Source organism: Ixodes scapularis, unplaced genomic scaffold, assembly GCF_016920785.2.
Source record: "Ixodes scapularis isolate PalLabHiFi unplaced genomic scaffold, ASM1692078v2 PGA_scaffold9__187_contigs__length_104089568, whole genome shotgun sequence".
Lineage (NCBI taxonomy): Eukaryota > Metazoa > Arthropoda > Arachnida > Ixodida > Ixodidae > Ixodes > Ixodes scapularis.
In genome coordinates this window covers 81,070,080-81,097,884 of record NW_024609884.1, presented here as the reverse complement: position 1 = coordinate 81,097,884, position 27,805 = coordinate 81,070,080, and the positions used below count along the sequence as shown (strand labels likewise).

General features: G+C 45.2%; 3 protein-coding genes across 11 annotated transcripts in view; 1 reads left to right on the top strand and 2 right to left on the bottom strand.

The window, feature by feature from the left end:
- The window catches only part of LOC8033730 (MICOS complex subunit MIC60), a 36,320-nt gene extending 27,952 nt beyond the window's left edge, over window positions 1-8,368 (bottom strand). The window contains exons 1-9 of one of the 2 annotated variants that reach the window (XM_029977470.4): window positions 8,258-8,368; window positions 4,009-4,079; window positions 3,415-3,579; window positions 2,814-2,928; window positions 2,656-2,719; window positions 1,159-1,245; window positions 951-1,087; window positions 212-309; window positions 1-136 (exon numbers count right to left, since the gene is read on the bottom strand). In XM_029977470.4, the coding sequence (XP_029833330.3) occupies window positions 1-136; window positions 212-309; window positions 951-1,087; window positions 1,159-1,245; window positions 2,656-2,719; window positions 2,814-2,928; window positions 3,415-3,579; window positions 4,009-4,079; window positions 8,258-8,302 (918 nt within the window). In that variant the 5' untranslated portion in view covers window positions 8,303-8,368. The remainder of the gene's footprint in view (window positions 137-211; window positions 310-950; window positions 1,088-1,158; window positions 1,246-2,655; window positions 2,720-2,813; window positions 2,929-3,414; window positions 3,580-4,008; window positions 4,080-8,257) is intronic. The other variant, XM_029977473.4, reaches the window with a different exon arrangement.
- A 118-nt stretch (window positions 8,369-8,486) lies between these two features.
- On the top strand, window positions 8,487-10,437 carry LOC115317827 (39S ribosomal protein L35, mitochondrial). Its single transcript, XM_029977498.4, has 3 exons — window positions 8,487-8,590; window positions 8,690-8,882; window positions 9,940-10,437. Exons 1-3 carry the CDS (start codon window positions 8,557-8,559, stop codon window positions 10,310-10,312), a joined length of 600 nt encoding a protein of 199 aa, XP_029833358.1. The 5' UTR covers window positions 8,487-8,556; the 3' UTR covers window positions 10,313-10,437.
- Window positions 10,438-12,777: 2,340 nt separating this feature from the next.
- The window catches only part of LOC8033729 (rho-related BTB domain-containing protein 1), a 179,503-nt gene continuing 164,475 nt past the window's right edge, over window positions 12,778-27,805 (bottom strand). For all 8 annotated transcript variants that reach the window (XM_042287113.1, XM_042287116.1, XM_042287114.1 and 5 more), the window contains 5 exons: window positions 27,682-27,800; window positions 24,987-25,232; window positions 21,172-21,320; window positions 18,512-18,643; window positions 12,778-15,544 (listed from right to left, as the gene is read on the bottom strand). In XM_042287113.1, the coding sequence (XP_042143047.1) occupies window positions 18,517-18,643; window positions 21,172-21,320; window positions 24,987-25,232; window positions 27,682-27,800 (641 nt within the window). In that variant the 3' untranslated portion in view covers window positions 12,778-15,544; window positions 18,512-18,516. The remainder of the gene's footprint in view (window positions 15,545-18,511; window positions 18,644-21,171; window positions 21,321-24,986; window positions 25,233-27,681; window positions 27,801-27,805) is intronic.

The following is a 27,805-nucleotide window of genomic DNA, read 5'->3' as shown; positions in this document are numbered from 1 at the left end:
CTCAGATTCGGCATTTCGAAGTTGGTCCCTGGCAATATTGGCAACGTGCTCGGCGGGACCCAATGACAGGTTTGCTTGCGTCTCCTTGTTCTCTTGTCCCTTCCTGATGACTGACTGCAGGTTCTCCACGGCCTTCCTGTAATCCAAAAGTGAACACCGTGTCAAGGCATTGCCACCAGCCAGACACAACCTCCCAATGAGGAAACCTCACCAGGCTTGTGCTGCCTTGATGTTAGCCTTTTCCACAGCAGCCAGTTTGCTCTCCTTGGCTTTCAGCGCCTCGTCCCACATGAACTGGTCTTCGCTATCCTGCAAGAACACGGCCCAATTTCATCTAGTGCTCCCCCAGAGGTTAAGTAAATCCGTCACGGACTTTATAGTCTCCCTTTTTGTACGACACCTAACAAATGAAATCATAAAATTTGCAGGCAGTACGGAGTCCCTGACAGCAACCCATTCTCATTAATGGTCTGTAGACAAAATCATGTTAAGTTTGTGTGTTCCATGCTTTGCTTCACCACCTCACCTAAAACCTAGTGTACAATGAAGGCAACAGGTGCAAGAATAACACCTTTGCAAGGAGCCTAAGCTGGATATTCTTAACGATGTAAAACAGAGCAGAGAGCGGACTGTACCAACTGCGACATAGCCCTATCTTGCACCTCGATTGTTCTCGGAACTTGTACATGTCACGTGAAGAACACCGAGGCGTGAAACACATGTGGCCAAAAACTGTGTTGCGTCACGCTGCCCACTGATGCGAGCATAGTGACCGTCGCCGACACTGCAACGGTGGCAACAAGGCATCCAGCCACATCACAGTGCCAGCGATTGTTACTATAGTTACGCCGCTCCAGGGTGCAACACGATTTTTGCTCACACTTATTTCACGCTTTACACGGAGGCCTAATAGCTCCGAATGTTACAGTGGACAGCCCAAAGGTACGAACCCGAGCATCGTCGAGGGCCCTGTACAGCTTCTGCACGTACAGCTGCATCGCCTCCTTCGCCGCAAGCTGGGACACGACGGCATCCTGCGTGTACTTCTCGGCCTCTGCCTGAGCTTCTCGAAGGGACTGCTCCAAGGCTGCATCCAACAGACGCACTCGGGTGTCATGCCGTAGGGGCCTCGTGCCACAAAACACCCCCATCACTCACCAAAATTTTGTCGTTCAGTCTTCTCTCGAATATCGCGCAGTTGCTTCTGGGCCTCGAGTTCCAGGTCTCGAGGACTGGGCGTCTTCTCTGCAAGCACCGTGAAAGACAATATGTGGACTAGGGTTGGTGCCCAGAGAGTCAGAAAAACAAAAAGCGGAAATAATGTCTCCTTAAGGCCCAACCACATGGGACAATTTTCACACACTTCGCCCGAATCAGCATCACCTCGAGTCGGCATACGTCTCTTCGTGCATATATCTGTTCCGGTCAGATCTCGGCGCCGGCCCGTGCGTTGCTTTGTTGTGAGTGACCTCAAGCGACGCGCACCGACGCCAACGCGCGATGACAAAACACCCCATGTGGTTTGGGCTTTACAAGTGAGAACTGAATTGGAGCAAAAATTCTGGAACAATGAACATTAGAAAACATTTTTCAGTAGGGAATTTTCACAAAAGAAAATCGAAGCGTCAGTTCTGAAAATAGCCTCTAGATTACTGAAACGAGTCTAATGCAATGAAGTGTACTGCAACCCTAATTTCCCTAATATTAGTAGCATAGGCAAGTTTATTCAAAGGCAAGGAGCTGCCAGAAAGAAGGAAACCGCCCCTTGATTTCTCCTTTCCATTAGAAAAAGATTGAAACCAGCCTCCTTTCTGCAGGGAGTAGCTCAGAGACCCACTCCTTTCAGGAGAGGGGAAAAATAGACTGAAAGGTTTTCTGCCTGGCAGATGATGATTCTGTAGGTCGGCCTTAAAGGGAAGCTACGGAGCTTCTTGGAAAAAATGAGTTAGAAGTGAATTCTAGTGTATTTTTAACCCGTGAATCCGAATACCCAAACCATTTGCTGCGTAAGTATTGTTAAACGCGAGAAAAACGCGAAAGACAGTCGCTGTCCGTGACGTCATCGACGGCTCTTTTGGCTGCCCAAGGCTAGGGAGGCGGGGCTTCAGTCCTATTTTGAAATTGCTCGTATGGCTCTCCGGCGCGTCGCATTGAAATACAATTTTAATATCTGTTATTCTGAAGGCCAAATGAACGCAATTCAAGCGTTTTTTGTCAAATGTAGAAGTGCCCCATCTTCCCTTTAAACTGGACAACATTCACTATGGCTTCTCTCATCTTCAGTCCTACATCATAATCCGAAAGGCAATCAATGAGTAAGCAGTATGATCTTCCAAGTTGTACATAATGATGATACATGTCACTGAGGTTTCCTTCCCTACTCTGCATCTAGGAACTGCTCTATGTTTCGTCCGTGACATGCACCCTTTTTGTGCTTGATTTTGTTAGTTCATACTCTGCAGCTAGATACATGTCTAGAAGCTTTGAGGGTACACAAATAAATACCTGTGCGTCTCGATAGTACTGATTTTTTTTAACAAGGCTGCCGTCACCAAACACCACTATGCTTCCACAGCATTATCGAAACATTAGCTGCAACCTTGATTCTTTCAACGTTAAACACAACGTTAAACAAACAAAACATGGGGCCATCACCTTTAGGAGAAGATGGTGGAGCGGTTATCGGAGGAGGTGGTGGAAGAACAGACTTGGTGTCCTGCTGCAGAGTCAATCAAAAGGAAATCAGGGAGACATCAGAAACCCAATTAAGTCTCCAAAGCGACACAACAGGGCAAAATAATAATTAAACCTACCTGCGAAGATTCTATTGGTGGCTTCTTGCGAAGCAGACTCGATTCAAGAGCCTTCTCCTTGATTTTGTCCACGGGTGGTAGTTGTGCTGTGCGCCCCTGCTGTTTTGAAGATGTCCTGGATTATGGAAGAAACAGCCTATCAAGAAAAATGAAGTAGTTATGCCCTCCAAAAAAGGGGCTGCTCAGATAATGGCAAACATACACGCAGTGTTTTGAAGAGTAAATATGGTGTAGCTGACATAGAAACACACATTAACAGCAAAAAAAAACAAGCCCAGTTTGGTCAAATGGAAGGAAAAAAAAAACAAAAGATTAAAAACGAAACAGCAAGTGGTTGCCCCAAGGATTCATTCTTGAACTTGATTGATAAGTCGGTGAAAGATGTGGAACTGTCACAACTTCCAGATACATGTTGCAAGTGAGACTACAAAAAATTTTCCACAGCTACCAAGTAAAAAGGGGCCCTTTTGTGACCTAATTTTTTATAAACTGAAAAATGAATTCAAAAGCAGGTCATTTTTCTCATGACAAATTACGTCTTGGAACAAAACTGTATCAACAGTCACTAAAGAGGAAGGCACCAGTGCAAGAAGAAACTTACGCAGATGGTTCGGCAGGTCCAAGGATGCTATTGAAGAAGGCCTCTCCATACGGCACACTGCTCTGGGCCTTTTGCCGGAAGTCTGGGTCAAACTTGGCATAGGCGAGCGTTGCGCCCACACCAACAACCGCTACGCCTGCTGTCACAGCAACTGCCTTGCCCGAGCTGCAATGCATGTGCAGCATAAGACTAGCACGCACCTTTTTCGTAACCCCTCCTCTAGAGTTGTTTATGAAAAGAGCTAGAGTACACAAACTTTGCTTTGTCAATCACATCAAAGCAGCTAGGCGACATGTCCAATCACAATTAATCACAATCACTTTATTTCCTTGAAGACCCCCACGGGGTCTTTGGACATCTTTGCATGATTGCAGAAGTGCAATCATGCACTTCTGCATGATTGCACTTCTGCAACATGCAGTCACAGGCAGGTGGAACCACCAAGCAAGGTATTGGCTAATTCTAGCTTTTTTTTTTATCGTTGGTGGCTATACGCTTGCCTCACGTTGTTAGGGGATATACACAAATGCTTTATCTAAGACAAAGGTGCACACTCTTAGAAGACAACTCTGCAAGAAAAATCGGAAGACAAACCCTCCAGACGAACTCGTTGACTGGCGACGGCTCTGAACCGTGGAGGGGCTTTTCTGCTTGTTCCCCGACAACTGAAAGATTCAAGTAAACAGCAATTGTGCAACGGTTAACTCAACCATGTCTCATCGAGTACCACCTGACAAAACTGCATCAAGCACATTACAACTCATATTAGAGGTGCACCACTGTGATGAACAAAGCTTGCAGCAAACAATGGAATTTTAAGGGACTCTGCAATTATTTTTGATTACCCCAAAATTCACATCATATGGGGAGTAATACTGTTCTCCCCAAAAGAGGGAGAAAAAAAAAAAAAAAACGCACTACAATTTTGCTGCGTATTTGAGCAGCTAATGGTGAGAGCACAGTGACCGACCAATTATCAGCGACTTAGCTACTTGGCGGGTCTTTCAAAGTTGCTTTGCGCATTTAGGAAAACTAAGAGGGACATTGACAAAGAATAGACATTGGGGCTCACATGTTAGTTGTGTTTCTGTCACCTGCTTTTTGTCTTAGCTATTGTCCAATGGCATCATTGGCTACACTACACACCTGCAACAGTAACTGCTCTAAAAAAAAAGAGGCTATTTTTTTTTTGGCTGTATGCAGTTTTATAAACATTAGCGGCCAAAGGTATAAGAAGGGCTAAATTGACTGTGGGTCCCTTTAACTATTTTACAGACAAAAAGCGTAAAATTCAAAGAGTATCAACTTGACCCAATTGGATTAAAGCACAAGCTCCAGAATGAGGAAGGAGCAATACTCGAATCTGCAGAAATGCTGTTTCACATTGACTTCATCTAGAGGCCCGTTTGGAAAGTTGCGTTTGCTTACGACCGAGTTCTCGCTATCTTTAAAGGGGGGGGGGGTGCAACGATTTTAAGATTAAAAGAATTTGTATCTCGTCATTTTTACGTTGTTTATCGTGTCCCAGAGAATAGAAAAAATATCTCCTCGATTAAAAAATGCCGCGATTCCCCTGCATAATCGCAAAGCAAAAGTCAAGCTTTTCCCCCCACCTGCAGCAGCGAGTGGCAGCCGAAGGAACTACGGCGAGAAGCTTACAGGACCTCACTCGGCTCTAAGCAGCAGCATAAAGCCCACTAATGTCAGCAAAGAGAGGGAGAGGAAGCTTCCTCCGAGAAAGCACACGGGAACCTAAACGGCACCCCGAATTACGTCACTAGCTGCGCGACCAAGTGTGACCCCGAAAACTCGAGCAAGTTGAAGGGTGCAAGAAATGCCATTATTTCTTTTTTTTTTTTACACAACAACTAGGACACGCAAGCAAAATCAGTTTTCTGCTCTTTACTTCAGAGGTGTCAGAGGGCAACTTCCACAAATTTTTGACCAAAGTCCGGAAATCGTTGCACCCCCCCTTTAACGACGAAAGAACACACCGGCAGGCTGGCGTCATCTACGGGGTGACCCTGGAACTGCACTTTACTAGAACGAAGGTTTTTCAGTATTTCCGAGATCAAATATACATACTATTCACGAGAAATGGTCGTTTATTACATTGACAACAGTTTTTCAAACCAATAGTGAAAGAATGACAAACGGAAAAAATAGGAAATATAGTGAAATGCCAAATGTTCCACAACTACCCAATAGAGGGCACCAGTCTGCTCTCTTCTCGTAAGAGATCCCAAGAGGTCTCAAGGCACTCGGTCCAAAAGGCCCGTTTCACACTCTTGCAACCGAGTACGACCGAGAGAGACTAGACTGGTTTTTAAGTCTCTTACGACGTCTTAGAACCAGCTCCGCAGCAGTGCATCCAGTCCTAAGACGTTGCAAGAGCCTTAAAAACCGGTCTTGTCTCTCTCGTTCGTACTCAATTGCAAGAGTGTGAACGGGCCTTAAGCAAACACGAGGGTGTGAACCAGCCTCAATCTCTAACCACTGGTGACAAGAAGTCTAGACGAACTTTGAACCAGCATAATTAACCACTGCCAAATGATAAAAAATGGGACATGACATATACCAGTCTGATAACACAAAAAAAATGACTCGGGGGGGGAAAGAAGCCATATCCAAGTGCAGCTGGTGTCATTTACAGATGAATTTTGTAACAATTCTGTAGCCTTTCCCATCTTCTAGAACAAATTCGCAAGTTGCGTTTCATATTGGAGAACAGGGTCAAAGGGCAAGCGTGCTGCATAGGGCCTGTTGAGTGGGGGAGCGGGCCGGAGCTCCACCAATCTGTCCAAGTGCTAAATGCAAAAATATGCTTACCCCACATATTCTGGCAAATGCAAAAACTGCGCGTAGCACTCATTTCTGCCAGCATACCTTCAACCGTCGTAAAAGAGTAGCAACTCAAGGTAGGCGTTATATCCAATCAAAAGTTGCATACTGAGCATTACCGAGTGCCTAACCAAGAATAAAGCTATGACGAAATACTCTAATTCAGTTTGGAGCTCGAGTTATGTTGGATTGTATTAGACAGAACACAATGACAAAGGCATCCCCTTCCCCCCCCCCCCCCCCCCCCCCCCCCAAAACAATGAAGACGAGGTGGAATATGTGCTCCCTCACGCTGAATCATGCAGTATGATGGGTTACGGAAGTTTCACATTATGCCAATTTACCATATTTGAAGTAGCAGGAAAGTAACACGATTCTGCAGGCACCACAGAAACATCTCCAATGATGGCCCAAAGCGAGAGCTCACCCCGATAAAAAAAAAAGTATGTATAAAGCATTAAGGAAGGTAAACATGTTTGAACACCACTGCACCAAGCTCGTAGAATAAAGCGGAGGATCTCACAAAATAACAAAACAGGCCAAACGAGAATACAAGTGTTCATTTCCATTGAGCTGCCCCTTGCTTCTACACAATATATTTAATCAAGTATGTATCCATTGTGTATGCCTTCGTGCAGACATGTACGTAACGCGTTACAAGTAACGAGTTACTTCTACCTAGTTACTATTTTCGGTAACGAGTAACGTATTTAGTTACTTTTAAGGCCCAGTAACGAGTAACGGTATCTCGTTACTTTTGAGGAGTAACGTGTACAATGTTTAAACAGCCTCGTTGTAATTGTAACCAGAGTATGCTTCTATTGCGACAAAGGCAGATAGGCAATCCGAAAAACGACTAAACGGTATGAAAGTACAGCAACGGTTATCGCTGAACAAGTCAGTCGAACAGCTCGACTGACGTGTCCAGCGACAAACGTTGCTGTAACTCTACAGCTGGGAATGTCCTTCATCCATCGAACACAATAGGGTTCGTTGGTTGAACTTTTTCGAACCGAGTACGGACCGCATGTAAACCCGGAGGTTGTCAACGCGGGAAGGCACATAATCCACTGTCAACTTTGAACTTTAGAAGTAGGGAGAACACAAGAGAGAGGGGAATCCCAGATCCACCAGCTCTTGCTGAAGCACAACACTGCCGTTCCTTCGAGCGTGTCGGTAGAACGACTCTTCAGCGTCGCCGGGGATGTATTCTCAAAGAAGCGGGGAAACATGACCGATACAAACTTGGACAGGTAGCTACTGCTTAAGTGAAACGACTACTAAAAAGAAAACAATAAACCATGAAACAGACAGTTGTGTATTTGGTCGTCAAAGTAACGTGAAAAGTAACTCGTTACTTTTGAGGTAACTTACGCGTTCCTTTTGAGAATCAGTAACGGGTGACGTATGTAGTTACTTTGTGAGCGAGTAACGAGTAACGGTATTTAGTTACTTTTTGGGGGCAACGTGTACATGTCTGCCTTCGTGTGAACGCGATGTGACATCCCGAGACTCTCTCAGAGAACCTCACCAATAAATTGGACGTTCCGTATCTTTGGAAAGCTGAACGCGCACTTTTTCAAAGCTGAGAGCCGCGCACAGCACGAATGTTTTGATGCGGGTTCGCGGTCCCTGTGAAAATATATTAAAAAAAATACCCGATACAATTTTGCTAGCTCAACTACCCTACCCGATTCTGCAAATTAGCTTACTGGCCTTTCTGGGGGAGCTATAACTATCTCCGTGGCACTAGACGTTGTGTGCCTTATTGACAACCTAGAAACCTCCTCTGTTGCACTTGTTTTTCTAGTAGACCTCACGAAGACTGCCCTTCACACCCAGGTAACCTTGACTGCTTGTGATGCCGAGCATTAGGGTTACCGGTGGTATTCCGGCTGTCATGCGTCGAGACTAGCGGAACAGGGCACCGAACCAAGCTCCAGACCCAACAGAAAGGCATCGTAAACGATTCATGTCAATATTACATAAATCAGTTTCTTACCAACAGGGAATAGCGCGAGTACACTTTCCGCGTTGATCGCCACATTTTGGTACCGGTCCCGGGTCGCCAGGAAGGGTAGAGGCTGAGTCCGCACACAGCAGTCGCGTATGAACGAATGGAGGTTGTAGCTAAAAGTACAACATAACTATACCTTTATATACAAAGATTTATTCGTAAAATGTTTAATTAGAGCAAGCGAACTAAAACAAAATTGTTTAAAAAATAGTTTAATGTTTTGTTACAGTTTTATGTCGTAGGAAGTGGCGGCCTAATCAACACATCGTTAAAACTTACGAAGCATGGCGGCTCTTCGTGCTTTTTCCAGGCTGCTGGGTAAGTCTTTTTCTGCATGGCTCGATCTTAGCTGCATTTGCGAGTACAAGAATGAATTACAGAGTTCGGGCAGTGCTGACAACAAAATATCCTTTTCAGGCAACGTTACGAGAGTGGCCACATCTCGTGCGCTGTCCACAACAAGCAATGCAAGCAGCCCGGTCTCGTCGCGGTTCCTCCCTTTGGTGTATCGTGGGCTAACAACACCAGTTTCCAGCTGCATTTGCCACTCTAGAGCGCAGTTCTCGAGCATCAGGTCTACGCTTTCGCTTCACAATTTGCCTGTAGGCCGGTAAGTGTCATGGCACCAAGTAGGCCTCAGTTTTTGTCCGGGATTATCTGTGGTTACTTGACCCCCCAGGGTTAAATGAAGAATAAATAAAGGATACTCAAAAATTTTGAAGCGTCACCAGACAGGCGTAAATTCGAAAAGATTGGCTTGCCCGACCACTCGCGCTAAGAGACCATTTTTAAAGCCACGCGCTTGCACCCGTGCCTCCAACACTGCTGCTTGAAAGTTTTCCGTGAAGCATGTTCCTTTGTATCAGCGCTAAGTAGTACAGTAACTCATTTTCGACGCTCTTAGAGACCACTCGCACGACTATACATAGCTTGCAAGTGTCGCCATTGCTGGGTACTGACGGTTATTTCTACTTGCTGGTTTCTTCGAACTACAACTCCTGCGGTGTGAAACTAACACGGCGAACCGAACGCTCAAGGAGCATAAAGTGCTGGCATGGCCGCGAATGACGTCACATGAAATCTATGCATACGACGCGCATTTCCAAAGGCCTCATTAATTCGTTGTAAATGGGGGGAAAAAAGTGTAGAAAGTTTGGAAAAACACTGTACCACTGAACGGTAACCTTCGAAGCAGTTTCATTACTATGTTCATTTCATTGAGAATACTCAGAATCAAGTCACTCCATATCACGATGAACAAGCCCTAGCACCACCCTTGCACTGCCGTGTTACTATGTCCAAGGTGGTTTTCGTTAACGCTTCATAAACCCGAAATTGTTTTTGTTTCTCGGGGTTCGTGCCCATATGCCGATCTCACAAACTTAGATTTGTAGCACAGTGCGACCCACTTATAACGATGAGAAAACCCGAAATTTCAATTGCTATAACCGATTATTGTTGTATCTGGACTAGAAACCGATAATTTCCAGTCTAGAAACCAATTGTTATAAGCGGTTCATCGTTATATGTGGTATCGTTGTAAGTGGGTTGCACTGTAGCAACCACTACACCTTCACAGCTTTCCCCGCAGTCAGAGTGACTTGCAATTTGTCGAAACTCATTTCCGAATGCACCACCCTGCATAACCACTGCTTGACGACATGCAGGGAGTCCGGCCAGTCCAGCCTCCTGCGCCTTGAACCTGCGGTACCGACCCTGAGCCAGCAAGTCCGTTGCATCACGAAGTTTTCACTCAGGCGAGGCACAAGGAAGACCTGTAAGGCAGTCATTCGTAGGTTCTTCCGCCTCAACTGCGGTCTCTGGATACGGCCAAGGTCGGGCAGAGCCAAGAAACTTTGGAAGAAATCGGAAGAACAGCTGCAGTACCTGCGTAGGCATGTGTTCTGCAACAAAACTCAGTGCAAGATGCTGGACAAGATGGTCACAGCCTACTGGAAGAAACCCAAGTACTACGTTGACGACCCCTACGAGCCTTACCATGAGCGACACAACTTCCCGCATGTCAAGAAGACCTGGTAGCATTTAGTCAGTAGCTGCCTAGGGATCCGAAATCTTCTCCAACAGATCCGTCGCTCATGGTCATTGTTGTCCTCGCAAGCACTTTAGCGTCCAAATTTACAAAAACAATAAAGTTTGTCCGTAAATGGAGGTAGTTTTTCCCGGTTACACATGGTGTAGAACTTTCAAAGAACCACAAAGTTTGCAGCTGCAGCAACAAATTGTATTAATTTGCATGCTCATGTTGTGGAGCTCATAATCTTACCTCACAAAGTATCTGAGGAAGAATGTGTTGACAAATGTGGATCAGCTTTAAATTTGAAGGGACATGCTTCTCGGGTTCGAGACAATTCTGTATGGCCAGACTGATGGGAAAACATCCTTCATCTCGTTACTGGCATCAACTGACATGGTTGTTACAGCCTGAAAATGTACTGTAAATTTCCGCAATCTTACCTTTTTTCTCCGGACATTCCAGGAACTGGACCAAATTAATTTTAGCCAAAATGTGCTTCCCCGCTACGCGAGCCAACTTGTCATTACTAGAATCTACAAACATCCTCGGAATAATTCGCAGCCAACCGTCCTGCACATTGTACAAAAGGAACCCACCCCCATGAGAGCTTTACGGGAATGTCTCCGTGGCGCACCCTGCAAACGCTGGAGCACACAGCTGTACTCCGTTGACCCCTAAGCCAAGACTGCAGTGGAAGCTATGTCCTCCTTGGACCATGCCTCACTTTCGCCACGTCATCACGCTCCCGCCCATACCCATGTGTGGAGAGCTGGGTCAGGTGACAAGAGGGAGGTGGACAATTGGTACGGTGGGCATGTGGCTCCCACCATAGTCTCGGCTTAAGAGTATAGTCCTTGCTCATAAATCGGGACAAAATTTATGTAGTACACAATTTATTCCAGTGAAGCCAGCACAACATTCAGATGACATTTCCAAGTCAAACGAGACATATACCTTTCTCATTGGAGCCACTATGAGCACGTGCAACTGCAGCAGTCATTTCATTGCAGGAGTGACGTAAAGGCAAACACAAAAAGTGACGAACCACTTGTCCCTACAAGACAGATAAATCTATTCTCTTTCTATGGTCTGGTTCGTGGGGCGAAGGAGCAAGACAGCTGTTTGCGAGGCAGATCTGCAACCACTAGCCCCTTTTGCTTGTTGGCTATTGGTTGGCTCTGGGCATCGAGTGCTTGTCCCTGTATTGTCTGAACATACCTCCATTTGATTTTCAGCTATGCACTTGCATTCGGCTTAACAAAGTACACGACCAAGTTCCAGCGCTCAGTATGTACCCTTCAGCAACTATTGTTCCTCCTTTACGCCATTCATGACCTGCACTTTGAGCCATTGCGGCGGAACAATTGGTGGCTTAAAATCCCTTGAGCAAAGCAATATTGCCAGGGGAATGCCGAGAGCACCGACACTGTGCCACACGAACACAAGACATTTGACAACCAGTTTATTATCTAGGGTGCCTTTGAACATGCACAAACGGGTACTGCACTCTACCAGTTTAATAATGCCTGCCAAGAAAAATTCAGTCATTTTTGTACAGGTGATCTTCAGTGTGTCCTTCAGTCCATTATTTTTGACCTAGTGGGCTTCTGCGTGCCTCCACTTAAAAAGCTGACCCTGCTATAGTAATGCTTCCTTGCACTGGTGGTTCAGCACATAGTTGAACACAGACCATGCTGCCCTCTTCTAATTTATTTTTTCTTTGATTGTTCTGCCAAATATATGACAAACTCCACACTTTTATAGTTCACTGGCAACCCAGAAGGATTTGAACTTGCAATTGAACGCATTGAGGTGCATGCATCGTGGACAGTGATTTAATTAGGAGCTTCATCGGGGTCGGCACATAACAAAACCGATGCCCACAGAAAAAGTGCTACAAGGTAAATACTACAAACTGTAAAATGGTTTGTGAGTCATCCCAGTTTTGTCAAAACAAAAAAAAAAAAACGGCAGACCCTGCTTTGTACTAGGAAGTGTAGCTAACAAAATCTTGAGTTCAGCTAGACATTTATGATTGCAATACATAACATGTTGATGGTCCATCATAGATGCAGAGAAAAGTGGAAATTAGCACTTGCATGTTAAACACTCATCACAATGACACCAGGATTATAAATATCAGTTTTGACTTCTTTTTCTACTGCAAAGCAGACACTTCCACCGCCGACTGAACAGTAATTATCTCGGGGGGGGGGGGGGGGGGGGGGGGGGGGGGGGAAGGCTTGATCCTACTTCATTCAAATTGCCATGTGTGCTTCGTAAGCTGGCTGGTTAGCAACAAAACAAATGCTCAAAAATAATAATAAAAAAAAATTTCACATGTTTTTTTTTTTGTTTTTTTTTACCCTCTATACAAATGGATTCTAGAATAAAAAAAAAATATATATATATATATATATATATATATATATATATATATATATATATATATATATATATATATATATATATATATATATGTTCAGTGGAAGGTAAACGCATTGGGCTGCAATAACCGACTTGTGCAGCTCTCGCTGCAAGAAACGCCCAAGCTTTTCAGTAACAGCTGTGCACACCACATCACTAGCATAAACTCCATTTGGTTTGTATTCCAGTTCCAGTACACAATCCTGATTGAATTCAACTCCAGGATCACCACCTGCACACTCCTGGTTACCATGTGCTGCAATTCTTTACCTAAATGTGCAGTTGCAAGTCTGAACAAACGGCCACTTTGCACACAAGCCAAGGCAAATGGCAAGCAGCTACAAAAGCCACACCACACGCCTGTCTCGAAGACGCCCAACTTCAGATCATTCGTGGTTCTGGAACAATCGCTGTCGGAGTGGTAAAAATCCCCCGCACATTGCACAAAAATGTGCACCAGCTCATTAAAGGCATGCGGCCCATGTTTCGATGAGCCGTGGGACGGGAGTACTAGAGTCTTTTCATCTCATCTGGCAAACACTGTTCTTACCAACCTAGGTGCACATACAAATCTATTGGCAGTTATCGGAATTTTATCCCAAATGGTGCAATGCGGCCAGTATATTAAAGGGAATGAGCAGCATGTGTATGGTGGTGCTTCAGATAAAGTCGCGTGTAGGAGCAATGCAACACAGGCGTAGAACATGCAGTGTATCCTGAAAACACTTAAAATCTGTACCTGTCATTCACCTATACTGTCATTGTGGTAGCGACACTACTACCTTACTCGCTACTCGCATTATAAATCAACCAGCCAATCTATTCTCTTAAGAACTCGTTTAGGCCAGAATTTGGGTCAGAGTTTGGCACATTTGTGGGCTCAATATTTCACAAATTTTCTGAAATGCCATTAGTATTGGGAATAGCTTGCGAAATCAAAATTTTGCCATTAGGTGACAACGGGATCATCAAACTGGTTTAGAGACCCTGCTAAATTTACCGTATTTACTCAAATAATAGCCACACCATTTATGAACAAGGCCCTTGAGTCTACTTTCCCGCAAAGCACATATACAACCAATCATGGCATTGCCCATAAATAACATAGCAAATAACTAGATCAAGAACATGAGTCTCCATACAAATGCAATCTTCACAGATGGTGTCTTTGCGTGAAGACGTTATCTCTGCCCTGTAAACTGCTGAAATCATGCTGCCGATCGCGGCGATTGGCAATCCGCGTGCTCCGCGGAAAAGCGAACCCTCAGGTTTTCTTCATCAGTGCGGCTACTACTACTTATGAAGTTCCTCCGAAATATAAGTTGAAAACAGCATGTTCATTCTCCTCTGCAGCACTATTGCTGTTGGTTATTCTTCAAGAGGAAATCAGTTTGATCATACTTTTAGGTAACTGAGGAGTATGCTAGATGTTTGAAACTCGCAAAGATTTTCTGCAAGTGTGTGCCACAATAAAACACCCACCAAACTAGACCAATTTATGGCATGATCTCAATTGGAAAATAAGCAAATTCATTTACGTCTCAGACACAAAAGAGGCAAAGAAAGCCTTGCTACATTTCCAACCAAAGAAAGCCCTGAAAAAATCTCTAAACAAGAGACAGAAGCAAATCAGCAGCAAGTTTGAAGACTCCATAAAATAATAAGGCAAAACAAAGGCTGCTGTTCTTTAATTATTATACCAGGTATTCAAAACCAAGTTCCACAAACTAAAATAAAACTGCACCTTGTGATAGTGTCACCACCACAAGGTGCAAAAGCACATGTCGTGTACGTCGGAGTTTTTTTTGCTTTAAATTTGTGAAACTTAATTTTGAACACACGGTACAGTTTCTTATCAATACCGGGGATTCAGGCTCATTGGTCACAGCAACATGGAGACAGATGTGAGCTTGGCAAATAAACGACCTTCTAAGGAATCAAACACTCGGTCAACCTGGAACAGACGGCGAACTCTCAAAGGCGGGGAAGTCTCGTGATCATTCTCGCTCGTGCACCCAACATTGGAATTTCCACATCACTGTGCTCAATTAAATAAGCTCGCATACATTAGTTTGCAGCATGCTGAGGTACCAACCATCACTGCGCAGTTATGTGTAGCAAATAAAATTAAAAAAAAGAGACAAAACCATTCGATCACAAATACTCGATATACACAGGCACAAAAGCACGGCGGTGGGGTCTGAGTGACTGACTTTCGAAGTGCTGAGGTGGTGCCCTCGCTCGCGCCAATGCGAGCAAGAACCAAGGCACGGATATGACGATCTTTCGCATCAATCATGGCCAGCCATTCTAAGAGAAGACGCGACTCTGCGCCCCTTCCCGCTCGAGTTGGAGTACGCTGGAGAGGCGGGACTCGCCCCCTACCCCGTGTCACACAAATTACACAACCTCGAAGAGCGACGAAACCTGCGCCGCTCCCTTAAAAAAAGGCACCCATTCGACAATGTTAAGTGTCGCGGTAAAAGAAAAAAAAAAAAGCAAACATGCAACGGCGCGGTACAAACCCCAAAGTGCGAGCGTATCGGCTCCCACCACCTCGACTAGTGCATACCTGGGGAAACATGAATCAGGCGTGCGCGACGGGCACTGGGACACATTTCAACGCTGCCCCTGCAGAGGCCGGGCATTTTTGTTACAGTCGCCGCGCAAGGCTCGACGGTTCATTAGATGCGGCGGTGAGGAAGGAAGCCAGGTTGCCTCTTCTGTGGGGGTGGATCAACCGCTCCCTTTCTGCTCGGTGGCATCGCTGTGCCGAGCGGTCGCCGAGATGGCAGCTCCAAGCATCGAACCTGTACCGCCCAAGAGGGCATTCAGTCAAACGACAGCCAGTAACCGGTACCCATATTGTTGGCACCAGCACATACCATATTTACTCGCAGAATGAACGCACTTTTTTTTCCGAAAAATCGATGCAAAGTTGGGGGGGGCGTTCATTACGCGAAGTAAAATTTTTGCGTGGGTATTTACTCGCATAATGAACGGACCTTTTATCTTGAAAAATCGAAGTAACTTCTTATCTCTTTGCGCGTGGCGCCGGACCCGGTAACCTAAGCTGTGCAAAAAAACAACAACAAAAAACTCCTCTTTGTTTTCTTTTTCTCTTAGCTCCTTGTTTTGTTTTGTTGCCGCCTTTCGCAAGCTCTTTTGTTTGCTTAGGCCAGGGCTCTCCGCTTACCTTTCTTATCTCCTTGCGCGCGGCGCGCGACGCACGATCCCCCGTAACCAAACTGCACTGTGCAAAAAAAAAAAAAAAAGAGAAAAAAAGCTCCTCTTTTTCTTGTTTTTTTCTCAGTTCCGTGGGTTTTTTCTTTTTTTTTCTTTTTGCCGCCTATCGCAAGCTGTTTCGTTTGCTTAGAGGGCTTCTCCGCTCCTCTTTCTTACCTCCTTGCGCGCGGCGCGCGCGACCCCCGTAACCAAACTGCGCTGTGCAAAAAAAAAAAAAAAAAAAAAAAAAAAATGTCTTTGTTTTTGTTTTCTCTTAGTTCCGTGCGTTTTTTTTTTTGTTTTTTTTTTTTTGGCCGCCTTTCGCAAGCTGTTTTGTTCGCTTAGAGCGCTTCTCCGCTTCTCTTTCGTACCTCCATGCGCGTGGCGGCGCGCGAACCCAAAGTCCAGACTGCGCTGTGCAAAACAAAAAAAAAGGTCTTCTCCATGTTTTTTTTTCCTTGGTTCCGTTGGATCTTTGCGAATTTTTTTAATGCCTTTTGCAAGGCGTTTTGTTCGCCCACGCTGCCCATGCATTCGCGACCTCGCTGCACCAGGATAAAAAAGTGTCTCATTTCGCGCGCGTGGGGGGAGGGGGTCAAAATTTTGACTTCCGAGTTGGGGGTAGTTGGGGGTGCGTTTATACGCGAGTGAAAAAAAAAGTCGAAATTTTGAGAGCCGACTTGGGGGGTGCGTTCATTACGCGAGTGCGTTCATTGTGCAAGTAAATACGGTACTATAGTCGCTGACAAGGTGAGAACAGCAGGGAGTTCCAGCTGTCCCGCCTCCAGCACAAGCTTCCCACCTTCAACAACGTTTCAATGTCTTATGCACCTTGAGCGAAACGCATGAACCGCAAAAGCTGGAGGCCAGGCGTTTCAAAGACATGCCCTGCCGTTCTCATTCTATCAGTGACTATACAACCGAAGCAAGAAACCTTTGTTCAGCTGTAAACTGATGAAAGCCACATACTATACTCTATTTCACCTGATGATGTACCGCACAAAAGGCTACAAGCGCGAGCTCCTTGCTCTGGGGCAGATCTTGGCGGCACAAGCTCTCATGCATTAAGAGCAGCTGCCAATGCTATGAGCTCGCGCTTCTAGCCTTCGCTGCGGTACAACATAAGGTGAAACAGAGTGTAGGAGCGTTGGCTGGAATGCTAGCAATTTCCGCAGAAACTCGATGCTTTGATCACTGGTATTTCCGAGCTACCAAACAAAAACTGGACTTAATGTGAGAGGGCATGGCATTATAAGGTGACGAACAGAAAGTTGGGAGTCTTTGAACCAAGCACTGCAGCAAAGCTGCAGTGCTTGATTTAAGCCAGTGTACATTTATTTGAAAATATGCCGACCTCATCAACAAAGTTTGCCAGTATTTGTTTTGTACAGCAGGCACGAGGGGCAATTAATGGAAGTTGATCGGAGAAACATTTCTTGAGTTTCCAGGATTTCCAATGATTGACCTCCGGATGCTATGTAGCAAAGTGTACTGGCAAACTCCATTTGCGAAAAGGTCGACCTGCCTACTTTCGAGTACATACAATACATTCTGCAGTTGAAGCATTGACCGAGGTGCCTGTTATATGGGTAAACAAGAGCAGAAATGCAACTAACTACTATATTATAAATATTTTTTATAGGGTTCTTCACCAATCAAATATTACTATGAAGTAAAACCTCGTTCATACACTTCTTAGGGGACTGCAATAAAAAAAAAATGTATGGCCCAGGATATTGTAACAACTGCTTTCAGGCACATATAGACAAGACACGAAGAACTCTGACGCAGCAATTTATATTGTAGACCTTTACATTTGTTAAGAATACCATACTTATTCAAACACAGGTCTACTTTTTCCTAAAACTGCTATATAAAATTATATAATTACAACCAAAAAATCTCGACATACAAGAGTCCACAAAAGTACCGAGCACCTAGCACACCGGTGCAAAGCAGTGAAGGTCGACAGGTGTACCGGTGGGAAAAGGTGAAGCCCAATGCACGTGCAGTGCTCAACAATGAGCTTCAAACTCCACACCAAATAAAACTAGTGGAACTGGGAGAAAGATTCCACTGAGCACGGCAGAAACATACGCAGTGGAGAAAGTGAGGGAAAGATAAATGGACTGTTCTGAAAGCCTCTATCATATCCGAGTTCAAGGTAACGCCTGCCCGGGCAAGAACAGGCAGAAGTGTGGCCCAGAGAGGCAAACAGGTGAAAAAAAAGGGGAGCGGAGGAAAAAGAAGAGGGTGACCCAATGCGGCGTGTCGGCCGTGTTGGACGGCAGTGTCTGGATGTAACAGCCGAAAAGGAAAATGCAACAAGCAGGAATTTAATACACACATCCTGATGGGTGTCCAACAGGACCGGCATTCATGAACCTAACAGCTGATAAAACATATAAACAAGGCTCTACTGTACCTCCAGGTACAAAATATTACACCTGCCATTTTCTTCCATCTTTGCACAATATATTTTTTTTCAAACTCGTAGCAGCATTCATCAAACATGGGGCCCTAACTCAATGATAGTTCTGAAACCTACGCACCACATTCAGGGTAGTTGTTTCGGGGCTTTGGAACTCCTGAAGGAAAATGGGCAGAAGCTGAGTTTCTTTGCTTTGGTCTTGTACCGGTTCACCCTGGAAAATCTCTCATAGACTTGCATCTCTTTGTTGTACCTGAGAAGGGATTGAGCAATCAAAACATCAGGACACTGTAAAGATAAAACAGGTGCTTCAAAAAATTTAAACAAGTCTCAATCATTTTGATGAACTCGGGGAGAACAGAATGTGCTGTGCGTGCTTTATGCGTACGTTGGGATGTGCTATGGTTGGCTGCAGGGAGCTTTGTGAGGTTTCAGTTGGATTGCACACCCCACAAGCAAGTGACATTGGAAGAGGGGGGACAAGGCGATGGTCACGTCCCAGGCATTTAAAAAAAAAATCATGTGTTGTCTCATGATACCATGACGTCACATGATCTCATGATGTCACAACCTCACATGATCTCATGACATCATGAGATCATGTGACATCATGTAACCTCATGACCTCGTGCGACACCATGACGTTGCAAGGTCATGTGACTAATTTCATGCTATCATGTGATATCATGACATCACATGACCTCATGACATCAGACACATACATCACATGTGCCCGGCTCATTCACTACAGATTCTGTGCTCCCCGGTTTCTGTCAGCATGATCAAGCCAGTGTAAATTTCATAATTTAGCAAAAATAATTTTGTGCCGCAGTTTTAATTCATTGAGGCGTTCGCACATTGTATGCACATATCATTAGTCTCAATAAGAAGCAAAAAAAGAAAAAAGAACTCAACTGGAACATATATATTTAACTGCTTAAGGCCCGTTCACATACTTAAAACTCCTTAGGACCAGAGTGCCCTAAAACCTCTCATACGATGAGAGAACACACTGATGCTATCTATGTGGAGATCCTGGAACTGCATTTCCTTAGAGCAAAGGTTTTGCGGTATTTGCGAGGTCAAATGTATGTACTACACGAGAAATGGTCGTTCAGAATATTGGCAAAAGTTTTTCGAGACAAGAAAGAAAGAAGGATGCACTAAAAAAAAAGTGAAAGCCGTTTACAATTCCCTGTAACGCCGAATTAGAGCGCAGCTCTTGAGGAGGAGGAGGGGAGGGTACTGAGGGGAGGGTAGACCCCTCCTCCTCCTCCTCCTCCTCCTCCTCCTCCTCCTCCTCCTCTCATTCTTTAATATGCTCTGGGGGGGGTCACCTGACCTCGGGGGGAGGGCGTCACGTAACCTCGGGGGGGGGGGGGGGGGGGGAGGGAGGTCACGTGATCTCGGGGGGTCACGTGACCTTGGGGGTCACGTGACCTTGGGGGTCACGTGACCGGTGGGGGTCACGTGACTTGGGGGTCACGTGACCTTGGGGTGACCTCGGTTACGCCGACGGCGACGCCACTCAAGCCGGAAACGGGCGCCTAAGAGCTGCGCTCTAAAAAGTGAAAGCCGTTTACGACTCCCTGTAACGCCAAATTGGAGCGCAGCTCTTGAGGAGGAGGAGGGAAGGGTACTGAGGGGAGGGTAGACCCCTCCTCCTCCTCCTCCTCCCCTCATTCTTTAATATGCTCCAGGGGGTCACCTAACCTCGGGGGGAAGGGGTCACGTGACCTCGGGGGGGAGGGGGGTGTCACGTGACTTTGGAGGGGGGGGGTCACGTGACTTTCAGGAGGGGGCCACGTGACCTTGGGGGGTCACGTGACCTTGGGGGGTCACGTAACCTTGGGGGTCACGTGGGGGCCACCTTGGGGTCACATGACCTTGAGGTGCCCTTGGAAGGGGTCACGTGACCTTGGGGTAACGTGACCTTGGGAGGGGTCACGGGACCTTGGGGTGACCTGACTTTGGAGGGGTCACGTAACCTCGGGGGTCACGTGACCTTGGGGGGTCCGTGATCTGGGGGTCAGGTGACCTTGGGAGGTCAAGTTACCTTGGGGGGTCAAGTGACCTTGGGAGGGGTCAAGTGACCTTGGGAGGGGTCAAGTGACCTCGGGGGTCTTGGGGTAACCTCGGGAGGGGTCGCGTGACCTTGGGGTGACCTTGAGGGTCACGTGACCTTGGGGTGACCTTGGTTACGCCGACGGTGACGCCGACGCCGCTCAAGCCGGAAACGGGCGCTTAAGAGCTGCACTCTAAAAAATAGGAAATATACAGGAGCACCAAATGTTCCATGGCTACCCAATAGGTGGTGCCAGTCTGTTCTGTCGTCGCAAGAGATTTAAAAAAGCTTTCAACACACACAGTCTTACAAAGTTGCAAGTGTGTAAACGGGCCTTAACTCTTAGAAGCTAACATAAAATGGTGGTTATGTTTTCACAAAATGGTGACGGCTTTGCAGACCCCACAAATGGCTTCACAGACCCCAACAGGTCCACGGAACCCCATCTGAGAACCACTGATCAAGAATGACGGTTGATACACATTGCATTCCCCAAATCATTGCTGCAGTTTGCAGTGGAATTTTATTTGTAAATATACATTTACAAGATGTGAAGCAATAGGAGGGTTTTTGGTACCTGGGAAAATGATTGTAGTGCTAAAATATAGAAACCTCCATCTAACGGAATTCCCATTTTAACCAAGACTCCGGCCCAAAATATGGCTTTATTATATTGATGTTCAATGGTACTAAAGTATGTCAGTTGGAAAACATACCAGGTAGGAGGCCACTGGTTTTGGTTCAGATAAGCCTGGTTCTCTGGATGCAAGCTCCTCAACAGTGCCTTGTGTTGCTGCTTGATGTATTCGTGATTGATGGCGATGTGGTGCAGGCACCAGTCTGCCAGCTGGTCTGCGTTGTGGATCTGAAATGTAGAGCTTTCATGAGTCTGGATGCTGATGAGAAATGCAGATATTATTGTAAGTAAATTTGCACTTAATCACCCAATTATGTACTACAATTAACAACACGAGTTTCATTATTTTTAACTTCTGAAAGCCATTCAGTGCGGCATTCTCTCAGAGTGACCTGTCGGGATCCATCATCAGTAATTACCATAGTCCTTCGATGCCTTTGGCCTGGAAACTCCATCAATATCTCACCTATCGATATCTCAACAAGACGAAATCTCACCTATTGATATCTCAACGAAACGTTGCAACATTACAGCGGTTTGTTGGGGTCATTAGTAGGATTGTGTGAATATTCTAATTTTCTAATAATAGTTTCGAATAATACACTATTCGATATTCACTTAGAGATTAACTGTGATATTATATTTTTCAGTGTTGATTGCGGCAAGTTAGCCTTGTTGAGCGCACTTCATACCCAGCACCAGTACATTGAGGGGAAGCAATACTTGCGGAGCTTGCTTCTGTGGGTGTTTCTTCTCCGCAGTGCACCGGTGCTCGGTATAAAGTGCACTCGACAGGGCAAACCCGCCGCGATTATTATTTCCAGAAGTAAAAATATTGCAGCCACATGCTTAGGAGGAAATCATGCTACCAAAGCAGATGGTGCATGAGCGTGCCTGGTGTATTTAGAAAAAAACGGAAACTTTGCGACTGTTTATTGCAATGAAATTTCCAAAATTTAACTGAACATTATGCATGAGCATATGTTATAGAGAGATGCCCTGGCAACCAATGTTAACCATTTGTGACTGAAGAAAAGATATTGGCATAAAACAAGAATATTTATAAATTCCATCGATTAGGCATAGCTGGAAATCCTATAGGTTTAATTTTATGCCAAATGTGTCGTTCACTTGCCATCCCAATGTACCGAGACATCGGACGTTCGAGGCCATAGTCGATAAATATACTAGTTAGATGAAAATTAACTTAGCTAAGAATTGGACATCATAGATCAAAAGGGCAAAGCTATGTGCCTAAACAAATACTTCGAATCAGTTTTTTCTGAACCTACCAACTCAAGTTGTTATCCAAGTGTGCGAACAGCCATGGAACATGTGATGTAACCCATTGAGATTATGTATAACGGAATAGCCTTATTATTATGAGAACTTGATGTACAAAAGTTAACTGGGCCAGATAATATTTCACCGTTTATATTGAAAAACTGTTCCCGAGAACTGGCAAACTATTTGTGTGCGCTCTCTAACAAATCCTTAAGAGACAAAAACTGCCATCCTATTGGAAGATAGCAAATGTGGTACCACAGCATAAATCAGGATCGAAAAACTGTGCGGAAAATTACAGGCCAATCTCTTTAATGTGCATATGCTGCAAGATTATGGAATGTGTGATTTATAGTAACTTGATTTCTCACTTAAACATAGACAATTTCCTTATCCGAAATCATCAAAAGCGAACTCTGCGATATTTCATACTTCTCAGCAACCATCTTTTTCTTTTCGCCATTCGTCACTTCAGCGAATTTTTTCGCCTTGATGTTGAGCGACAGAACTCTCCTTTTGCGCGGTGTACCAGTAATTGTTCCCAGAACAGAACACGCGAGGCACGAAACAATTTTTGTTCTTACAGACGGGTAAGAGCTCTAGTTTGTTGGGCGTAGGGTCGTGTAATGGCGGACATTTTTTTTTTTTACGAGAGGCAGAGGCTACGAGGCTACTCATCATCATCACCACCACCACCGGTGTGTACTTTTTTTTTTATTTTGTGAAAAAGATAATGATTGCACATTTCTATGCTTAGTTTTCAACAATAAAATTTGATTGTTAAATTTTTTTTTTTCTCGCAGAGGTTGTTGATATATGTGTATATGCGATTTCCAAAGGCTTCGTTAAATCGAAACTGCGGCGCGGGAAGTTACTTCGCTAAATCGAGAGATAAAATACATTGTCTTCAACGGAAGCAAGATAGGGAGACGAAAAAAATATTGTGAAATTGCGAATTTCGTTAGGTCGGGATTCGCTAGATCAAGGTTCAACAGTAGTATAAAGAAAGGGTCAATGCACAGATTTTTTCCTAATTATCTAGCGGGGGTACGTACAGTGCTTGCAAGCTGGTTAGGTTTAGAAGCATAAATTTAAAGTATTAAAGGCGAAAAGTTGTCATATTTCTATCATACTTGGTTTCATTTGGGCAAATTCATTTCCGCGACATTCCAGCGGCTTCAGATTCCTAACCAGAGGTACCTTACAGAATTCTCCATTGGATGATGAGCTCTCATCCTCTAAATTAAATTCCTAAAAGCTTTGGAAATCTGAATCGGAAGAACCAGTGCTCCCATGGGCACTACCGCCAAAGCAGCCGGTATGCGAAGTGAGCATTGTGTGCACATAGTGTCCAATTTGAAAACTATAAATAGCTCAGCAATGCGAAACAACGTCTGAATATGACGTTTACAGTTTACAAAAGACATAACAAATAGCAACACCTCCCGCGGTGTGCACAGTTTTGCGTTTAGGCGTTCACTTTAAAATGTGTAATCACTGCCGTACATGTACGGCAATGAGTGTCGAAAGGTTAACGATGCAAGTAAATGTTCTTGACGTCCACCAAGCACCACTGATGCAAGCCCTAGTGAAAGGTTCATTTGATAGGTGATGCTGTCAGCCATGAACCTATTGTGTAAATCCATGTATAATACAAGCCCGCATATATTACAAAATACAACTTGAGTACTGCGAGCAAAAAGATTTATCCTCGTATAGCCTAGGAACACTCAGTTCCATAGTCTCTGCCTGCAGTAGCTAAATGTTTACCGCGAAGTGCAAAGCACATTGTTCCTTCATGAACCGAGTCAGGTTCACTTTGATCCTGGCAAACTTTTTTCGGCCGACAGAAATATCTTGGGTCTGTGCTGACGAAAAGGGCTTGTTTGTGTCTCCTCCATCCACGAATGCAGTCTTCAATCACCATACACTTTCGTCCTGCTGCACTCTTGCCGACACTCCCAGCCACTTAGATAACCTTTCTTTTCCTACATGATGGTACCATCACATAACTTGGTGGGATGTGTGGGGGAACCGGGGGCGGCGGGACACGAAGAAACAAAGACAAATTGGCGACTGCATGGTGTCAAGTTTTGGTGGGGACGCAAGTGTGCACCTTCAGATAATGATGACGACGATGAGTGATTTGACGCCATATCACTTGGAAACCAAAACTAGCTTTAAAATCTTTTTGGCATCTACCCCTTATGTAATACCCTCCGGGGGTCTTGAAGGAAATAAAATTAAATGAAATGAAAAAAATGTGAACCCACGCATTCATGGAATTGATGAAATCGCATATAACACGAGCCCAAATTATACAAGCGAAAATCTGGAAAAAAAAAATTTTGTATTATAAGCGGGCTTTTATGGTATATCCCACATTCTTCTGTTTTTCTCTAAAATGTGCCATAAGCATATCCCACAAAGAATCAGCCAACCAGTGAATAGATGATTTTAGGAGCTACATTTCATCAAAATATCACCCCTCTATCTCCGTCTCCTCTCAATATTGAAGGTCACTTGTCCGACCAATCCCAGCTCTACCTAGCCTCACAAAGACTGACTGCTTCCAACCACCGATGACGCAGAGGTGTCCAAGCGAGTCACCTGGCTAGGCTCGAGCAGAGTGAGTGCCAGCACATGGGCGGCATCTGCGTCCTTGCTGCTCAGGGCAGTCAGCTCCGAGATCACCTTCTGCTCCATCAGGCAGATGAGTCGTGGCAGGCACAGTCTGTTGGCCAGCTCAATCAGGTCCAGGCATTCGTTGGTGCTCATGATGTCCGACACACTGTCCGTGTACAGGTATGTCAGAAGCCGCTCAAAGCACTCCCTCCGAGCACCCGGAAAGTGCACCTGCGCGAGTGGGATCTTGATCAAAAAGAGTTGCTCGGCATATTTCAACAGAAGGGAACCGTTTAGCCCTTTGACACAAAAATAAATCGACTTCCACCTGAAATGGAGCGCAACTCAAGCCTGCAATTGGTGGCCGTCGATAAAATCTGCCTGGTTCAGAATACAATCCCAGGACCTGTTGAAGGCTAGCAGAGCGCTCTACCAACTGAGCTAACCACAAGCTAGTTGTCAGCAGGGCCAACGGATGTTAAGAGTCGGCACCAGTCTTGGTTCTTGATCGTAACCATTGGAAGAGTGAGATCAGATGGAAGTCAATGTATTTTTGTGTTAAACCTTGGGAACTTCCACTAGAATGGGCATAAGCCTTTGACAAACAAGATACCATATTTTCTCACATATAACCAGCATCAAAATTTATATGGAATCAAAGGTAAAGTAGGGGTGCAAGTTATACGCAAATTTCGGCAGGCAGTGCAGCATCACAGCAATCCACATGAAGCTGTAGGGATAGGTTCCCCGGAGTCCCTCTTCTCCGGTCTCTCCTAGGGACTTTTTTTTTCCCACCTTATCCTTTTTTGGGTAGCCACCTTTGCATTATTTTTGCAGACTGAGCAGCTGAGCAAAGCCATCAATTAGGTGGGAACGCGCAAAGTGTCGTTGCCGTCAAACACGTGTTGCTGTTGACGGCAACGATTTTCGCGGTTTCCAATCTTTATGGCAAAGGATCCGACTGTCGTCCGATCCGTTGCCAAAGAAACCGTAAACCGAGTGGCAGACCAGAACTATGGCCGCTACGATGTCCACAAGTCGTGCTCATGAGAATGAAGGAAGGACGGCCTGCATACTGCAAGCTATGACTGAAGATTGTTCTGCAGTTCGAAGACTGGTGCATACCCCGAGCTTTAAAAAGCACTAACAAAGTTTGCCGAGGAGAGAAGAGGTCGTGGTCACATCGTATCGACAGAGATCAGGTGTGACAACATCCTTTCCAGACGAGAAGGTGCGGAACAGTTTCAAAAAGTGCTGCATCAGTAATCACCTTGACGGCAAGGATTACGACGCTGCCAGTGACAATAAATTCACCTCAGATATCTACAGTGACTGCAGCGACGAGTGTATTGAAATGAAAGGTAGGGTTTCTTTCTAGCGAGACCTGGACATTCCTTTGCATGGTTACTGCAAATAATATGCAAGGTGTTTTTTGTTTTTTTGTTTTTTTTTTCCCTTTCGAGAGTAGCAAGTTGGTGGTGCGGGTTATATGCAGGGGCGGGTAATATGCACGAAAATACAGTATTTCAAAACAAAAGAAAAATGATCAGACTTCAAAAAGTGTTTTCCACTTGGTTTCCTCTATGTGTGTTTGGTTTCAGATAGCAGGTAAGCTGAGGAGCAAACTGCACAAAAATTAGAAAAGGGCTCGGCAGGTCAAGCTTGCCCTTGGAGGCATTTGGACACATTGGGTTCGGGTATGGGGGTAATAAGTAGTGGGCTGCAATATTAAATGCATAACATTTATAGGGCCAGCCTCAGGGATCTTGTGTCCGTGGTATGTAGCCTCGACGACATCACAGTGTCACATCCCATCATGCGACATTATGACATCACATGACACGGCGATGCCACGTGACACTGTGATGCCACATGACAATGTGATACCATGATGTCACATGGCACTATGACATCACAGCGTCACGTGACATCATAGTTTCATGTGCTTTTTTAGTAGAACAAGAAACCAGCCGTTTGACCGAGAGTCACACGAACACAATGAGATACAGTACCACTACCATTACGAGATACAGTACCACTGGAAGATCTCCTTCCTTCCATTGAAAGGAACACGCTACTGCCTCATTCAGAATTCAGTTTAACATGAGCAAGGCACAAAACACACCCAAGAAAGACAGTGATACTTTCTGCAGCATCCTATTTGAAAGGCCAAAGCAATCTGATATATTTCCTGACAAGCAGCTGTTTGAAAAAGAAGAGAAGACACCGCAGCCGACGCGACGGCACATGCACGCTCGCGACACGAGACAGAAGGCGGCTTGGTGAAAAGGAATGGCTCAACACCCGTGGTCCCGACAGCCAAGTAAAGCCTCGGACGCACGTCTGACGGTCCGTGTTGGCCACCAACCAAGCTGCCGAGGACCCCCCACCAACACCAAGCCCTTTCTTAGAGCATCTATGAGCCCATGGACCATCCACAAGGCTGCAGTCACATTGCCAGTGCGAGAGCTTGTGAGTAGGATCCCTTATGACTAAACTTGACATTCAAATTTATATAATGCTTCAACACTAATTCATTACCCGTTTCATAAATAAGACCTTTGTTTTGCCTACAACAACCATTCCGGAATCCCGAGTCCCTTTTTCATCCCTACCATCAAAGCAGTTTTCAATTCATTTCCACATCAAAGTAATGCATAACGTCTTAGTGCCCACTCACCACTTTGGCTGAGCTTTCTCGGAAGTCTCCCCTGAACATGGCAGCCATCATGTCACATCGGGCCATCAGCAGAGCCCGATGAGCAGAACAGAAGCCGTCATCCAATTGAAACAGCACGTCTGCG